Source organism: Notothenia coriiceps, unplaced genomic scaffold (genome assembly GCF_000735185.1).
Source record: "Notothenia coriiceps isolate Sejong01 unplaced genomic scaffold, NC01 NC01_scaffold00037250, whole genome shotgun sequence".
Lineage (NCBI taxonomy): Eukaryota > Metazoa > Chordata > Actinopteri > Perciformes > Nototheniidae > Notothenia > Notothenia coriiceps.
This window is the reverse complement of record NW_011369951.1, coordinates 4493718-4512750: the sequence shown is the minus strand read 5'-3', so window position 1 is coordinate 4512750 and position 19033 is coordinate 4493718. Positions and strand designations below refer to the sequence as shown.

Genomic DNA, 19033 nt, shown 5'->3' with positions numbered 1-19033 from the left:
TAATCAGAAAATGTTATGTTAAACTAAGATGGTTGAATATATCTTGGCATTGGTAGATATTGAGCCTGTGTGCAAAGAGCCACTAGCATAGATTTAGAGGATGGTTTTGGTCTGGTTCTTTTTTCTTTTATTGTTTTTTATAGTATAGACATCCAATATGATAATGACAAATCATCAATCAATTGGTTCCACTTTTCTCCCATAACAATGTTTTTACTAAATATCCTTCATTAAATGTACGAGGGTCGAGTCTAGTTACAAAAGGATTTGATTAAATTACCTAAACAAAGTTAAAACACTCAATGGCAAAATAAACTTGTTTGAACACACATTTGTGTCCTGTACATGTGATTGACTGAGAAGACATGCATATCAGTCATGAGTTGTGTCTTCTGCAGCTACACAGGAGCCACAAATCAAAGCTGGAATGCGCTGCCCTGTTATTGAAGGAACACGAACATTTTGTCCCCTGTAAACCGGATAATGTGTTTTTGCTCTGTATTTTTCCTGACCCAGTTTGGAAATGAAATGCTAATGTGTTAATTTTTCACTCTGCTCCAGCTCTGATTAGCCAGGATGTAACATAAAAGAACCATTTTACTTTGAAGGAAATTGTATTGAGTTTTGGGTTACATATTTCTCCCTGCCAATTAAAGTAAGAGCAGAGTTGAGGAGTCTGAAAAGAAAAACACATAATATGTGTTTTTCTTTTCAGACTCCTCAACTCTGCTCTTACTCTTGACTTTAAGCAAGTCACATATTATGTGACTTGCTTTTCTCAGCGAGTAGTCACCAAAACCTGCTCTCTAAGTGTTCCACCAAAGATGAAATCAATTACACGAATATCCTGTAACCACATTTTATGGCGACTCCCTGATGGGAATCTATGATGGTAAATGTGTTCACCATACTCTTCCAGCTGAATACACATAGTAAGCATAATTCGAAGTAATTCCTCTGAAACACTGCCTGCACAGAGTGGGATAAAGCTGGAAGTGGTTATTTGTGTTTCATTATAGTGTCTGCCAAGGAGCTGGTGAAGACCTGCTGCGAGACAGGAGAGAAATGGGCTTCAGCTAATGGTCACTGCAACAACATGGAGCCACCCACAAGAGATAGGCACTCCATCTGCTGGTAAGGCCTTTATTAAACGCCTGCTCGCATCATTTAGCTTAACTCTTATAATTAAATACAACACTCTGTAAATTATTTTAAATTCTCTTCTGCGAAAAGGCAGTTGATTGCACTCTTTGTCACTTGAACTAGAAGATAGATTAGTAATCGGACATACTCTGAATGTGCAAAAGACATTATGGCAAATACTGTAAATGTTCATACTTTATTATTATGGGAGGTTTTATTGCTAGATCAATCACATTTACATGAATTTACTTTTGGAAACACCGACTGGCCCTCAGAGTTTTGACTCCTGGTAAATTATCCAGATTTCGGTTTTAGTTTCTATTTGTACTAAAATATATAAAAACTTGAAAAAATAGTTCAGTCAGCTCTGTGGAAGCAATCATGCGACGAACAGCCTTGTTACTCATTGCAGCCGTTGCAGTTCAAACTCTTTAATTGTCCTTTCGTCTGCTTTTCTCTGCCAGGACTGCCCAACAACAGTGCTGCCGAGGTTCGCTGAGAGAAAGTCGGTGTTCGGCGGGAATTAGTGCTGCCAGAACAGGAAATATGTGTCAAGAGGTTGCCAGCGATAAATGTGGAATCGATTCTTATAAGGCAAGCATCGATGACAAGATACTCCCGGCAAAGGGCAAACTGAGTTCACTGGGTCCAAAGTCGAACTTACTGACATTGTACATTTCAAATAAAGCCTAATACCTTCTAAATGAGCAATTGATGGATGCATTAGTCACAGCAGAATTAAAAACACGTGTTGTCTGCAGTCAGAGTCTCTCCAATAGCAACTTTATTCTAGATATCTCCTCTGAGCAAAACTGCTGTAGTTCCAATTCCCTGTTATTCAGTTACTTTATCTAATTTAGACAAAATTATTTACGGCCAATTGAACTGAAGTTTTCCACATGCCTAAAGCTTTACTATCTTCAAAGCAGCCTTCAGCAGTTGGAAATGTCGGATGTTTTTTGTTTTGCCTCTCTGAAACACGGACTGATAATTGAAGTGGTAAAAACAGTAGCAGCGGTAGACACGAAGCTATTATGGCGGTCAATGAGGGTCAAGTCCAGGTGACTGTAACTCCATCGTGTATGCTCAGATTACCAGAGCCTCTCATTTGCTTTCTGACCTGTGTGTTGAAGGATACTTACTCACCTGCGCAGAGGCCCTTGAGCAGCATGGGGCCATTCACCCCTCTAGTCTGCAGTACAGCTGTTAAATATTGCTTTTCACCATCTTGTGCTTGGACCCCTGTAGATTTAGTATTAGTATTCCATCTACAACCAAAGTACATCACAGCGGCCGTTACTTCAGTTTTATGTTTCACTGCCCCTGCGCACTCTTAAGTGGTGATCTTGCAGAGAGCTACAGGGGAACAGAGTGCTGTGAGCAAGAGGAGAGTCGCCTCGAATTCATGCTTAGGAAGAGTGTGTCACGCTCAATTCTTGGATGACTATGGGATCATAGATATGTTATTTGATCCTAAAGACACTCAACAATTGAGCCAAGAAAGCATTTATAAGTTTCTGACTTTGGGAAAGTGGGAAACAGTGAAATTCCCCCAAACTACAGTATCTTTAAACAGTTTTTTAACCAAATCACACACATTTAGTCTATCCTATGTAATCTTCTTTTTATAAAAATGTAAATTTTTTCACCGCCATTTACTGAGCCTTTCCTGAAACAGTTTGAGCCCCCCATGGGGGGCACCTCTTGCCACTTTAAAACCCTTTGCAAAAGAAGTTAAGTTAAGTCAGGCTGAAATTACAATTTATTCTAATGGAGACATAATTGTTTGTATCAAATGTCCTTGTGATCCATCCATAAGTGGTCAGGATATTTCACTTAAAACAACAAAATAAAAAATGATTAGATACGAAAGTTAATACAAATCAGAACCCTCATAGCAGCGGTGGTGGAAAAGTTGAGATAAGTCTTTAATCCCCTGTCGATTATGTCAGTTCTCAATTATTAAGCAATCCGCTAGTTGGATATTTAACTCCTGACAAAAGTGGACAAACTGACAGACTAGCTTAAAGCCGTGCAGGCATAAAAAGACACCTTTGTACAGTATGGACCACTAAGTGTAGACCTTTTAATTAAATGTCTAACAGCTGCTCTATCCAGGACTACATGTGTAAAGGCTGACTGTGTGACCTTTAGGAGTGCTGTGACTGCTGCTCTCTGGGGCTGCAGCTCCGCCGCGAGGGGCTCCGCTGTGAGGCCCACCAGAACCTGGGCTTCCACTGCAGACACGTCTTGGTAACGTGCTGCGGGGGGGAGGAGAGCAGGCCGGAGAACCAAGACGTCTGGCACTCCGTCAGAGAGAGGCCCGCCCTCAACTCCACTCCACAACCAGAAAAAGGTAACGTAAAAAAATATTTTCACACACAAACACACAATCCAGAATGTGAATGCATTGCATGCTCCACATCAGAGTCGATGTTGTTGTGGGCATGTGGTGCATAACATAGAGGAGTTATTTAATAAGACAATCATTTTAGTTAGAAATAAGCATTGTATTAAGATGTGTTAAGCCTTGTTGGATTCCCAGAACAAAGTATATACCCACTTCACCCCTGTGATGTAATTCTAAGAGATCTGGAGCATGTCTTCCTGTTTAGCATTGCAATCAATTATTGTGTTGGTTGGAAACTTGTACTGATTTGGTTTGGCCACTAAAAGGTGAAAAGCGTGTGGTCAAGAGTGATTTTGTACCGCTGGTTAGTTGGTTATTTATAAGAATACATTTAATTTCCACCTCATGACAAACATTTTGCCGAACCCATTCTGAATTAGACACTGCTGCATAATGAAACATCGTAAATACAAGACATTCTTCATTCCCACAAAGTTTTTATTAAAGGACATTATATATATATTTATATGGTTTACATTTTGTGCATTTGGATGTCTATTTGTTTAAGAGCCAAACTAACAGAGGGCTCCACCAACCTTTTTACGATGTGCATATCATACAGTTGTATTGCTTGTGAGAACAGTATTCCTTCTCTCCATATTCTGTAGTATCTGACAGCCGGTACCCTAAAGAGGCCTTTTCCATCAGTGAGGAGCAGGATGGGGAGAATGCAGTGGAGGGTGGTGTTGAGGTGGAGGACATGAATGAGTGCCTGATACATGAGGGCAACATCTGCCACCACAGATGTGTCAACACACCAGGCTCTTACCGCTGCGAGTGCTTTCCAGGATACGTGCTGCAGGAGGACGCTTTCACTTGTGCTCCAGGTAAATCGAATACCACCACCACCACCACAAATCATCCCACGGTGCTAACAGACATTTCCAGTGAGGAGGGTATACAGGAAAGCGACTTTCTGTGCCATTTGCTCTTTAAATATGATTTACAGTCTGCATTCCTGTCAGAAAGATCCCATTTGTCGTAATTTGTCTACACGTTCACGGTGTATTATTTTCCTGGTCTCTTTGAGTTCCTTCCTGTCTGCAGGCCCTGATACTGCATAATCATAGTTATTTTAATCAAAATAACTAACATCCTTTCCCCTGAACTGACTGCAATGCTCAGCTAATCACACCTCTGATGCTGTCAAAATGCTTATTTGCTAAAGAAAAAATATTTTACTATTTGAAAATCATTCGAACTGAAGATCCACTCAGATGTGTTTAGGGAGATTTTCAGGTAATGTTGTCTACAGTGCACCAGACTTTAATCAACAGTGGCTTTCACCAACACCAGCCTGTCTCAACAGGATACTAATGCTAGAGCTCTCAGCAAATTACAGTCAGGGCTGAGGCTCAATAGTAAAACCAAATTTTTGTCTGCAGGCAAAGTTTTTTCCTGTCTCACCTTCACTGCTTTTACAACTTTCATCCGCAGCCTCTTATAGTTGGATGAAGATGTAGGAGTTGCACAAGTGTTAAGCCTCTAACTAAGACTGCAGTAGATTGGGAGGTTCATTTCTTGATTACAGTGTAATACAGTGATGGAAATTATTCAAGTTCCTGCAGAGACGCTGGACGAGGAGAACAGGCGGAAGGAGGATGACAGAGTGGCAGTGGAGCCCACTTCAACACCTCCGCCCCCCACCCAGCCCTCTGTCCCACTCAACCCCTGTGAAGGTTAGAAACACACAGCTTAATGAGGGGGTCTGACAGAACACAACCAACACTTTCATTCATCCTCACGTCTTAATGGAAGACATGCATCCTGATGCAGTGGAATATGTTTAGAGGAGAAGCCAGCACAGGCCGCTTCAGATTGACATGTTATTGTGTCAAACTCGCCCTTTCCAAGAAATGTAATTGTGCTGCAAATGTCAAACACAAGCGGTGAGATGGTATCAAAGGTTGGTTTGTTTTCAGCTTTGAACACTCATTCTCACAACTTCCCAATATCAAAATCTGTGTAGGGTCACATTTTGTTTGTCTAGTTTGGTTTCCATGACACCAGGGTGGAGGCCTAACATATGGTGTGCCAAAAGTAGGAAATACAATATGACCATGTCAAGGACCAACCTGGAAAAAGGAAATGAGTGAATGGCTATACAGTAAATAATGTTCTTTCTCCCACCAAGAGCCACAAAGCTCTCCTCTGTTTCACCCTGCATACTGTTGAGTGGAGTAGAAGTACTGTACAGTTTATTTCATTTGATCTCACTATACATTATAATTTCTCAGGGAACGGCCCATGTGAGCAACACTGCACCTCAGTGGGCGGAAGGCCACAGTGCTCCTGTTTCCCAGGATACTCCCTCATGGCCAATGGACGCTCCTGTGAGGGTAAGGAACTAAAACTGAGTTATAATGCTGAGCACATTTTCTCACATCACACCAGGGGAACATGTGGACTTGTTTGCGATTGTAGAAGTGAAAAATGTCCCACAATTTCAGCCCTCATTCCACTTTTTCAGCTAGAGGATTTTGGTTCCAGTTGAGGAGAGTTTATTGGCACGACTGCCTGCAACTGATTTGCTTTTTTCTCCAATCAGCACCTCAAGATGTGCAGAGGAGATTCAGCACTGATCGGCTTCACTTTAAGCATCACACTGTGCAGACCAAACAAATACATACATGGGAGACTTTCTTTCCATCTTTTTCCTGAACTGAGTGTCACTGCAGTCATGGGCATCATTACAATTATCCATGTGTTATCAGGATGTATCTTACCAATTCTAGCCCACATGCACCCTTAATCTCTATGTGGAGGTGGACTACTCTATATTATCACAAGGTGATCGGCTACTTGTGTCTAAGCTGTCTCTCTGGGGATAAATCTTTAGGTTAAACTATAACCAATGGTCTGTCTCCTGCTTGACAGAAGCAAACTATTGCAGTGACACAGAGTAGCTCAGCACACATGTCATGTGTATATTCTACCAAGTGTCCTTGCCCCGTAGCTTTCTCCCAGAGGAGGTCCAACCTTGTCTCTTTAATCTGCCTCTAACTGATGGCTGCTACACAAAGACCACACGGCTCAGTATTTTTGTACATCTCTGTTCCTCACCAGCCAGCGTCTTTCCATTATGTATTCTCTTTTTTCACACTGACACATTTGTCTTTTCTTTCTGTAAAAAAAAAAAACAGACATAAATGAGTGTTTGTCTGCGAGTGCCTGCCAGTTTGATGAGCGCTGCAGGAATACTGCAGGGAGTTATATCTGTCAGAGACCGATCTCCTGTCCCCCGGGATACCAGATCAACAACAATGACATATGTGAAGGTACAACAAACAATCAGCATCAATGTACTCACTTCCACCCATGGGGAATATGTCGTAATATGCACCAGCAGAAGAGCATTTGTATAACTGCATATTCACAATAAGGAAAGCACATTGTTCAGGCACACAATCGCTTGAGCCACCCTTGAGAGAATGTTTTGAAAATGATTTGTATTCTTCACTGGTCCAATCAAGTGATCATATAATTTCACATCTGAGCACACAGAACAGGGGGGATAGTAAGAAGTATTAATCCAGACAGCCACTTCTTTAGTATATGATGCTGTTTACTCTCAGTATGAGCTGAGAGCTGCCTGTGTTAACTTTGTGGGTGGGATCCAACTTTAAGATGCTATAGTAAACCCCCCAATACGTGTCATTATTTCCATGCATGCACCATCAATTGTGCCCGTGCAGAGGTCTCTTTCATAATGCAGCCGCAGTGTTCAGGAACAGGGACCCCCAAGATGAGTTTTTGCCACTGCAGATGATTTTCAAGAAAGGAGACTTACCTAACTGCAGCTCCTAAAAAGATGTTCAGAGGAGTATTTAACAAGAACTTTAAGAATACCCTCTCCAAACAGCTTCATCTTCCTACTACCCATTCCCTATTCACGGCTTAATAAGAGACTGTAATGAAATGCTCCTTTTTTTAAAAGTTACTCCACAGGGAGAAATTGAATTGTCCTCCTCTCCAACCTTTAAACAGAATGACTCAATTAAGACAATGAATTAGCTGTGCAATCTTACATCAATATTCACTGTCTCCCTAACTCAGAGTGTTTAATATTTAACACCACATTGACATATTTGTACTCACACTCAATGTACTCAATATTAGGTGAAGAATTGGCTTCATTAATCCGTACAAATGTCTCCTTGTTATGTTATAAAACCGTTTTTTGTATACCTGGAACACCAGGTATTAATCTATACATTTATATTTAACTTCATTAAATAAATATATTGAGAGAAATGATGAAGAAATATAGGCAAAAAATACCAAGAGTCTACCTCAATGCTAGCTGCTCTGTGACGCTGTACTTAATCACCACCATGCTTATAATAACATTGCTAAGCTGCTGATGCTTAGAAGGTATATTATCCACCATATAAGTTTGGTTTGTTTGCATGCTAACGTTTGGTTATTAACACAAAACACAACATACAGCTGATGCTGATAGGAATATAATTTATTTTTGCAAATGTTTAGTCAAAACCCGGAAAGGAACCAATGAAAGGTCAGACGATCCCCAAAGTTATTACCATTCATCCTGGGGGGAAGATGAATGTCATGGCAAGCCGTCCAACCGAGTGTTGAGAAATGTCACTCAGAATCACATCTCAACCTCATGGTGGTGCTAGAGGAAAAGTCATTAGGATTCATGTTCTGGGAATAACACATTTTTAAATAAATAAATGAATTTATTTGTATTTATTTTTAAAATGATAGACCAACCAACCGAACAATAGTTGGGCATGTCCTGCTAAAAAAATAAAATAAAGTATCCCTACATAGCATCTTAATGACATTTCAGCCAAAACCATTCTGGAATTAAGAATACATCACTTCTCTTGCTAACACATGTCGTGACCGTACCACAATCCTCTGAATATAGTGTGTTTAAACGATGAAAAACAACAGTCAAGGTTTTAAATGTAAACGGGAGGTCATGGCCAGCCTATCACATTTATCCTGCTTCCTGGCGTTTCTCTCTCTGTCTCTGTCGGTGTCGGGCTCACTCAGCTTCTGCAGACTCCACCAGGCTTGTGACAGGAGCAAGATGCTCAATCACTATCTGCTGTTTAGAGACCCACCCTGTATCAGCAGGGCTGCTTGCCAGAGCTGTTTTAGGCCTCTCTACAACAATTACAGTGGTCAACTGTAACCTCAAAACAAGGCACTCATACATTATGCACACACAGACACACACACTTCATTTAGTTCTCCTTTGAGATTGGGATTTCCCTTCAGCTTTGGTTCATACTGCTGAAGCAGATGTGGAAGGTTGATTGACAGGAGTGTTAGACGACTGTTTAGGAATATATACCGCAAGATTTATTCAAGCAACGCTCAAGAGGAATACTGCATGTGACTTCTGCTGGTTTGACTCTACCCTAACCCTACATGTATTTATTCGGCAGATTTATTAAACATTCAGGCCATTTTAGTTGCAGCTAATACAGTTATTAGTTACTCTTAATTCCCTTTTAGAGTATTGATCGGGAAAAGGGGATGAACAGCAGTAAAAGGGAGTAACTGTACAATCTGCCATTTAACCACATTGCCATCCAGTGGAGAAATATGGCATTACATGTATGTATCTCGAACGATGCACTGTAAACACATGTAGAGTATTATTATACTGAAACTAATTACATGCGATGTGTGATTTATTTGCAATACGTAATTTATTCACTCTTCATACTGTATGCTCTTCTATTAATCTCCTTCCTCAGATATCAATGAGTGTGTGCAGCTGAGCCATAACTGCGGGCTCGGCTTTGAGTGTGTGAATACCGAGGGTTCTTTCAGGTGCAACCCAAAACCTCAATGTCCTTTGGGCTTCAACCGGGACGCACAGGGCAACTGTATAGGTAAGGGGAGTCACTTTCTCACTAAGATTATATAACTGCTAATGTCTATCACTGCAGCGGGGTCTGACATTTTTCCCAGTCCTGGAAATTGATTGAAGGCTTAATGTGTAGGGGGTTTAATTTAATTGTTCAAATAAAGAAAAATAAGTGTTTGTTTTGGGGGGAAATCCAACTCAGTACTGTATCAGGGTTAAATCTATAACAAGCAAATAAGGGTATTCAACCTTGTTTTATGTAACAGTCGGTATTGTTTTTGTTTTTAGAGATTCCCTATCTTGTTCCAAAGCATTAGTCAATGAATAAGGCCAAGCACAAAATTCCCCCGAGTTGAATCATAGTCCATGTAGACACAAGGTTGTACGCCGTGCAGGTGAATCAGCGCGGCTGCAGTGACAGAGGGGTTAAATGCCACACAGACAGGAGATCAGACAGGTTGCTGTAAGGGGCTACAGAGGGGTGGATAAAAGCCAATCCTCTGTCCTCCTCCAGAACAAACTGATGCTGTGGAATTAGCCCCCAGGGGCAGGAACTGGGGCATGTCGAGGCAGCCGACGCCCCTGTAGAAAGGAGTGTAAAAGTAATGCTCTGAGAAATGAGAAAATCGAGAAAATGTCCGACACACACACACAACAAAGTTATCCGAGGGAATGTGACTGTGTGATGTCTGTTCGCTTTGATTTCACGGTGGGGTTAAAGAGTTGCCCTCTGGTCTCTCATTCCCTACCTTTGTGTCTTTGGGTCTGTGTTTCTTCATCTTCATCTGCCTCCCTCCGTCTCTCTAACAGACATTGATGAGTGCAGCAACTCGGCCAAGCCATGTAGCCTGGGATTTAACTGCATCAACACAGTGGGATCCTACATTTGCCAGAGGAAGATACTATGTAGCCGTGGCTATCATGCCAGTCCTGATGGATCCAGGTGTATTGGTATGATTAGTAGTTTTCACACACAAAGAATATATGTGATGATATTATTTACAGGTATGAGGACGTATGTGACTAAACCAAAAGATGTTCAATTATGAAGAATAGCATCATCTTGATTCAGCGACGAATAAATACTACACAATTACTTGTATTCATTCATTTTGGTGGCAGCTGAATGTCATTTTATTGATTGTTTCCATCTTTCTCCCATTCATGTTTGTCTTGTAGATGTGGATGAGTGTCAGAGCAGTCTGCATCGATGTGGAGAGGGCCAGCTGTGCAACAATCTGCCCGGTTCCTATCGTTGTGAATGCCAGACAGGCTATCAATATGACTCCTTCAGGAGGATGTGTGTAGGTATGTTGGACATCACTATCATGCAGAAGAACATGCTGTTTGCAAGTTTTAAGAGAAACAAAAGTAGAGCTTTGATTTTTGCTCCTATCTCTCCGTCTCGTGTTCATTCTGTTCTCTCCTGCCATACACCTTGCTCTTCAACACTTCACCGTACATCCACCCCTCTTCTTCGTCTGCCTACTCTGCTGCTCCTGTTTATTATTCTGCGGGGGGAGAGCTGCTGCTGCTGTTTCCCAGGCTCTGGTGCTGGCTTCTGCAGTAGCCAGTGGAATGATCACGTCTCCTGCTGCAGAGCTCTGCCCCTGCCCCTGCTGCTGCTCCTTCTGTTTGTGATTCACTGTGTTGTGACTTTCATAATAATGGACTCTGCTCAAGTGTTTAGACTATCAGCAGGCAGCTGGTCCCCTCACACTCTCGTTGACATGCACCAAAACACACACAGGCATGTACACGCATAGGCGGTCGTGCAGGGCAACAAACCCGCTCATGCTCGGTTGCTCGGGTGCACTTGCACACATGGGTGCAAAGACACAAATTCAACCCACACTTACAGAGGTACAACGACACCTCTTCTTCCCCTCCTCAGATGTAAATGAATGCTGGCGCTACCAAGGCCTCCTGTGTGCCCAGACCTGCGAGAACACCCCAGGCTCCTATGAATGCTCCTGTACCTCTGGCTTCCGCTTATCCGGCGACGGCAAGACCTGTGAAGGTGTGTGTGTTTTAACATCTGCCTTCAAGGGTGTACGAGAGCGTGTGTATTAATGTGTACTTGTTGGTGCATGTGGTTGTAGGTTTTTTGTGAATCTGTGTGTGAAAATATGCCTGTTTGTGTGCCATGCTTGTGTATGTGTGTGTGTGTGTGTGTGTGTGTGTGTGTAGAGTGCAGATTCCTAGACTGAGCTGATACTGTACAGCATGTTGCTGAAAAGCAATGAGGGGTTTTAGTGTTACACTGTATATCATGCCATGCCTTAAAGCACAAAACAGTAAAAACATAATTGGCTTAATAACAACATTGTGTTTATATGTTAGGATAACAAAATTGAAAATCCTTTGATCAAGTGAATTGTGACAGTAATGAGCTCTAACCATTAATCTCCAGATGTGAATGAGTGTCTCGCCAGCCCATGCAGTCAGGAGTGTGCCAACATCTTTGGCTCCTACCAGTGCTACTGCAGAACGGGCTACAAGCTCAGGGAGGATGGGCACACCTGTGAAGGTGGGGCACACTATTGTACATCACAAATACCATATGTGTACCAAATGTGTTTTTGGACAAGCTAATGAATCAATTTCACATGATTTCCTTTCTCCTGTTTCTTCCAGACACAGACGAGTGCACCGAGAGCATCGGCCACCTGTGCACCTATAAGTGTGTGAATGTTCCTGGCAGTTACCAGTGTGCCTGTCCTGAATATGGATACACCATGTCTGCGAATGGACGCTCCTGCAGAGGTGAATACTCTCCTCAAAAACGAAACCAACTAAATATTCTGCGGCTGCTTCATTACAAGCGTACATCTTTGAGCTCAGCTCTGAAATACATTTTAAATGCAGCTTTCGCCCTATTTAACTCTACATATAGTGTATAGCAAAGGTTATGCTCAGATAAATATAATTGGTACTTTTACAGTGGTTCAGTAATTACACAGGCTGTAAAACTTTATTGGCCTAAAAATCTTGTCTTGCTAATTTGAATTTTTTACTTGAGCAGTTTCTCCCCCACAAGGACTAGTCTTACACGTTTCAGCAGTGAGGCTCTTCCTCAAAGTTCAATTGAGCTGTGACTAACGCGCATTTCCTTGTCTCCAGGCAGTAAACCAGCCCTTGTGCATTAACTGTGTGTTTTAGATATCGATGAGTGTGCCACAGGGGCCAATAACTGCTCTCTGGCTGAGACCTGCTATAACATCCAAGGAGCGTACCGCTGCCTTTCTTTCGACTGTCCACCAAACTATCGCAAAGTATCTGACACGTAAGTGAGGAATTTAGTTTTCGACCAATGTTTAATATGAAACACATATAATATAATATGAAATCATCCTGCTGTCTGATTTGAAGGGGTTTTTAAGATGTATAGGTTCTAAGAAGGATCAATTTTTGTAATGTTTCCTATAAAAATGGAGGGGAGTAAAATCTAAAACAAATGTATTGTAGGTAAATCAGGACAACTTGTAAATCAGCATTAGATGGCATCAGTCCCACTTTGGATTTGGGAACCTGCTTAATACAAAGATATTTGCTTCTAGACAATAACTTTTGCATGTGGAATTGTTGTTGAAAAGCGCACCACAAATCAAAGTTGCCTCACATGACCTTTCCTTTCCTGTGTCCATTGCAGGCGCTGTGAGCGGATCAGCTGTCCTAACTACCTGGATTGTCAAAACTCTCCTCTGAGGATCACCTACTATTACCTCAGCTTCCAATCCAACATCGTCGTTCCTGCTCAGATCTTCCGCATCGGACCCTCCCCAGCCTACTCTGGAGACAACGTCATTGTCAGCATCACGGAGGGAAATGAGGAAAACTACTTCAGCACCCGGAAGCTGAATGCCTACACAGGCGCTGTGTACTTAAATCGACAGGTTGAGGCTCAGAGGGATTTGGGCATCAATGTGGAGATGAAGCTTTGGAGACAGGGGACGTTTACCACTTTCCAGGCCAAGATCTTCGTCTTCATCACATCCAACTTACTCTAACAGTTAGAGGTGTGCTGTGGCCACTATGGACCTTTTCATATCACTATTTAACAATGTCATAAAGTATACCACTGTCCGTCTTGATTGGTTTGAGTAGTTAATTCCGCGTCCAGTTGAAATGAATATTTAAACATTGCTGTAAGTGTTCAAATTGAGGCTTTGCGTCAGTGTCTTTTTATGCTCCTGCAACTGGAATGAAACCCTATAACATCGAATTATCTTTATTTTTGTTTTTCTCACTTGAAATGTTATTGCAATCCTACATGTAAGTCATTTCATGGCTTGCAATACCAATTCAAAACACTTTTACCAAAACCCATTCAAATCTCAATCCAAGATAACAAAATCTGAGATACAAATATATTAATATATTTATTATGGCCCTTAAATCATACAATTTGCCATTGTTTTGATTATCTAAACCAGATGTGAGTAAAGCATAGAAGTGATAACTAGCTTCTAGCTTCGGCCCATTTTTTTCTTCACACTGAGAGACTGGTATCCCAGTTTTCTGCTCATATAATCCTGTTATCAGATGATGATGATGTGTAGGTTGATAACCCTGTGGTGAAAGCAGAAGAAATTGTTTTGTAAAAGTTTCCATTTCTCTTTTACAATGTGCTGCTGTTATTGTTTCGTCTTCAAAATATTGTCTCTTATATAATTTTATATTACTCTATGTGATGTATTTTTGTACTCCTGTAATCAATCATCTTATTGGTGGATGTTTCATAATTGTATTGTTAGATTTAAAGTTGCAAAGTATTTTAGTAAAACATTAAAAAAATACCAATGTGGTTTGGTGAGTATTGGCTCATTTTATTTATTCATAACAAGAATATTATTTTTTATTTTCACTTGACAGACCTGTTTGATGCACCAATTCTTTCTCATACACTATATATATAGTGAACAATATTCCTCAGTGAAGTTATAAAGTATATAATCCACTCTTGTCAGGACATGTCACACAGTAAATACATGCCTATTTACATACCTGTTCACACCTTGCTAGTGAACTCAACATGAGCACCATCCTTCAACTTTTTGACACGCACACATTTTATGACGGCAAATAAAATCTATGATCATGTTTGATTTCTGATATAAAATAATTACAGTCTTCTTATATGTATGTGTAACATATTATACTCTTCAGAAATAAACTCCATCTTTAGTAACATAGAAAGAGTTATACTCCCACCTACAGGATAGATGCAGTCCTACACCCTCATTTTCTGGCTTTCTTCCATTTCTTATAAAACAAAACAGTCTTTAAAAGAATTCAGAAAGGTGCACTGAATATATTATTATTTGTGAAAAAGGTTGAGGAATTTGAAGTATAACATTTTATAAACAAATGAATTCGGAAGATTTTATTGTTCTTAAAATAATCTGCACCGTCTCAGAGTTCAGTGAACCTGTAGGACCTGCTGTAATCATCGGAAAGGGTGTGTGTGTGTGTCTGTGACAGCTGTATTAATGCATGATGTTCATCCAAAAAGAGCTGCTCGACAGTTTTCTAGTTATACTGTCAAAGGTCATTTAAACAAAAGAGAAGTGAATTCTGGGATTTCTGCACTAATTTTAGTCTTTCACTCCTTGCTTTGTGAAAAACGATAACAGCAGGTTACTCCCAAAGTGAGTCAAGGAAACATTCAATATAGTTTCGTCATTCTTCGACTTCAAGACGTTCCTCCTGACCTAACTCATAATAATAGCTATGTGTGTATGACAGAATCAAGCCTTCAAACACACCCAGTGACTGAGATGCCACTCTTGTACAGTACATAACGAGCCCTGGATCTGTGATTGATGTCTCTTTCCTCTAATTAGCTTTATCTGCTTTTCAAGATTAGGTGGTGCTGTGTTTCAGGGACAGTGAATCACGCATCCCAGACAGGGGAAGATACACACATCTATTATGGGTTTAGGGACACTGACAGGAAGTTTTGAAATGTCCTGGGTAAAGGAAGAGGGGGCTGTAAGAGAGTTATAGGACTCGATAGTAGAGGAGACAGAGAGCAAGTTATTTGGCCTGCAGTATTATAGGTGATATCAAAAATATGATTTGTTACTAGTTCCAAAATTCTAAAAATTACTAGTTCCAAATTTCTAAAAATATCTAACATCTAATTTTTAAACAAATCTTGAGTAAGGTAATTCACATGTAACCTATATATTAAATAAAGGCAGTGGTGAACAAAAGTTAAATGTTGATCTAAGAATTTTTTACTTGAGTATTTACATTTTGTACTGCATTACAATTGAAAAGCAAGAATCATATTTGTTTGTTTTTTTACTTTTTTTAAGATTAATAATAATACATAATAATACATATTATTTTTTGTTTATTGATCTCTTAGAGAAATGTTTAAAATAATCTGTGGCAGGCTATACTCTATGGCTATACTGCATAAAATAAATAAGTACATAAGCTGCTCTTTTACTAAATGCAACATAAAGTTATGAATGCATGCACAAATATGACTATGATTTGATACTTTAAGTATATTTAAATGCAATCAATGTTTTACAATTATTTAAGTAACATTATAAATGCTTGACTGTAACTAGAAGATTGTCTACAGTGTAGTATACTTTAAAAAGGGCTATTCAAAGTCATTCAAAGAGGTAGTTGCCGTCCCTTCTAATACAAATGAACTGTATTTATTTGTTCTTGTTCCTTTCAATTTGTCTAAGTATTACTTATGTTTGTTGTAAAAAGTAGTTGTTTTGTAAATACTTCTGTTATTCTAGGTGAAATAATAATAATAATAATAATAATAATAATAATAATAATATAAAAAAGAGAAGCAGTTGAAGGTGTTCAGTAAAATGTCTGCGCACCTGTTGCTGGTGAACTCACTTCCGGTGGTTGATGCTTACTGTAAACTTGCTGAAACGTCAAATAATAGTATTTAAAATTGGGCTATTTCCATATGTCATCAGATCCCAGCTCTAACCCCTATGATTTGAGCGAAATGAAGACAGCTTCTGTGCCGGGATTAATGTTTGAAACTCCGGTGAGTCAATCACGTGACTAGTTGTTTGTTGTCAATGAAGAAAGTAGCACTACTACACTTACTGCTCAATGAACATACTTTTATTAACTGCAATTAGGGTTATCTGAATTTTCCGAAGGCCAGAAATATGTTGCATACTATATCTTTGTAGCAATGTTGTTAACTGATTGTTAATTGCATAGCTAATTGATAACTTTGGCTATAGTGCTAATCGCAAATGCTATGGTTTGTTATTTGAAAAAGCTAACATCATGATGAAGCAATAAAGGTGCATTGCATTTATTATGTTAACAATAAAGATGTTCTTGTTTTAAGGGGAGACAACACTTTGTAATGGTTTGTAAAACAGTGTACTAATTTTGTTTATACAAATGTTAAGTAAGTGAGGAAGGGGTAATTAAACACTCATCTTTTAGCTGGAACATTAATATGTATACAAAGGGTTATAATTACGAAAGAGGGAAATAGCTAGAGTAAAAAAGAATAGCAATTGTGGTTTTATTATATAGTAATTGATCTTGCTGTGTGTACACATGCTTATTGGTTATACATTAAATAAATAAAAAGTGGTTTATGAGGTATCATGTTAAAAAACAGAAAGACAACAGAATAACTTACTCTGCTCTATTTGTTTATTTTTTTAACAACAACATAGACCCCAGCCTGGTGCACGGTGTGGAAGTGGTAGCTACCTAGGGTTTCCCCACAGAGGAGTCTGATAAGAACATGATCACACATCAACTCTACCCAGGAAGTCAACTATAGTATAACAATATTCACACAAAAGAACAAGGATCTAAAACTACTTAATTAAAAAAAGTATTCACTGAATGTTTCTACTCGAAGAAGACTTTACAATTATTATTATGTTCTTATTGCAGTGACGTAAACGTCTGTGATAGCAAGGCACTCAATCCACATTGCTCCAGTGTAGATGTTTTTTTAGTGGAAGAACAGAAGGATGTACACACTAACAAGAAAAAACCTAGAATCAATACATCTTTGTATTAAAAAATTGATTTCTGAGGTCCCTCCAAACCCTTAAAACAGGTGCAAAATGGTTATGTTTGACCCTGTGCACAAGAATTTGTCTCTATAATGCCGCTATGAGCTGACTGACTGCTGATGCTGCCAAGAGCATTACTTAAGTACTAGTCATTCAATAAGAAGGAGATTTTTTTATCAGATACTAGAAGTTATTAAGAAGCAATCATTGAGCTCTCCTGGACTTCATTGTTAAGACGGTTCAACTTGGGAGCCTGTTTCACCTTAAAATGGCCCGACATGTGCGGTATCAACAGATTCATCACAATCTAAAGATCCATACGTGGCTTTGAGATTTCTTCAAAAGCTAAAAAGACATATGAAACTGCAACGCTCTTCAAACTGTTTTTTTAATATATATTTTTAAAACAATGTGTTTGAATTTTATAGTTGAGTCTGGAAGTTAAGCCATTTCTAACATTTTAAAGGGGACCTATCATGCAAAATGCACTTTTTTATGTCTTTTATACATAAATATGTGTCCCCGGTGTGTCAGGGAACTCACGCAGCATCAGAAAAATAAAACCCTCTCTCTTTTCCTCCGTACCCAAATCTCTAAAAACAGGGGTACAACGGAGCTGATCCAGATTTACGTCCGATATGAAGTCATCGGCAATGCATACCCACAGCACTATCAGAAACGTTGCTATCAGAAGCAATGCCCGACTGTTTTGGACGTATATGGTCGGTGTTTACATTAGCATCGCTAACACTCAGAGCTAACCTGTACTGGAGAGCATGTGTGTGAAGAAGCAGGAAATAAAAAGGAACTCACCTTGTGGTATAACCGGCAAGAGAGAAAGCCTTTGAGCTCCACACTGTTTCAGAGAGAATCCTTGATAATCCACGATATGGCGTTTCATCACCGCAGTATCTGCCGGTAGAACCTCCAGCATGAGCATAAGCTCCGCCCCTCTTTTTAAAAAAAAGCTTTATACCCAAAATCAGCACTTTTGAAACAGGAACTGAAATAGAGGGATATGAGGCATGAATGGGTGATCTTGTTTGGTTATTTTGAGCAAAACACTTCAGATACATGTTTTTTATATATTTTTATATATCTGTGACCTATGCTATTGCCTAAAAATAGCATGATAGGTGACCTTTAAAACAGATGCTCTGTACAATTCAGTACAGATGACCCAGGTGACATGAGGTTAGGAAGGAAACCCAGTTTGATTATACCCCTGGACCATTAGCATAGCATGGCACGTATATCGACATATATTCAAAAACTGACTGTAAACTGTGTTAGTACTCTCAATTGGTGCTAGCTTGAAAAAAGTAGTTGACAAAATGATGATAATAATAATGATTATTATATAAAATATATAGCTATTATCTAAATGCAATTTTTGGAGGGAAAAAACAACTACTATGCAAGGGACTGTACAGTATGTGTCTGGGTGGAGGTCGGAGTAAAAGGCGGGGTGGGGATGGAGTGGGACGAGAGGGGGAGGAGGGGGAGGGTGGTTATACAGACATGCTTGTCTTTGATAGCTCAGGTGGTCATCACCTGAGGGGAAAAGAGCGTTAATGGGCATTCTCA

At 39.8% G+C, this 19033-nt stretch overlaps 1 protein-coding gene across 1 annotated transcript in view; it reads left to right on the top strand.

Moving 5' to 3' along the window:
- fbln2 (fibulin 2) overlaps positions 1 to 14194 on the top strand; it is a 69941-nt gene extending 55747 nt beyond the window's left edge. The window contains exons 3-17 of the mRNA XM_010795996.1: positions 1020 to 1134; positions 1608 to 1737; positions 3298 to 3499; positions 4162 to 4380; positions 5113 to 5232; positions 5791 to 5892; positions 6697 to 6831; positions 9292 to 9429; positions 10215 to 10355; positions 10584 to 10712; positions 11299 to 11424; positions 11818 to 11934; positions 12042 to 12170; positions 12567 to 12690; positions 13057 to 14194. Of these exons, the coding sequence (XP_010794298.1) occupies positions 1020 to 1134; positions 1608 to 1737; positions 3298 to 3499; positions 4162 to 4380; positions 5113 to 5232; positions 5791 to 5892; positions 6697 to 6831; positions 9292 to 9429; positions 10215 to 10355; positions 10584 to 10712; positions 11299 to 11424; positions 11818 to 11934; positions 12042 to 12170; positions 12567 to 12690; positions 13057 to 13414 (2285 nt within the window). The 3' untranslated portion in view covers positions 13415 to 14194. The remainder of the gene's footprint in view (positions 1 to 1019; positions 1135 to 1607; positions 1738 to 3297; positions 3500 to 4161; positions 4381 to 5112; positions 5233 to 5790; positions 5893 to 6696; positions 6832 to 9291; positions 9430 to 10214; positions 10356 to 10583; positions 10713 to 11298; positions 11425 to 11817; positions 11935 to 12041; positions 12171 to 12566; positions 12691 to 13056) is intronic.
- Positions 14195 to 19033: the final 4839 nt, after the last annotated feature.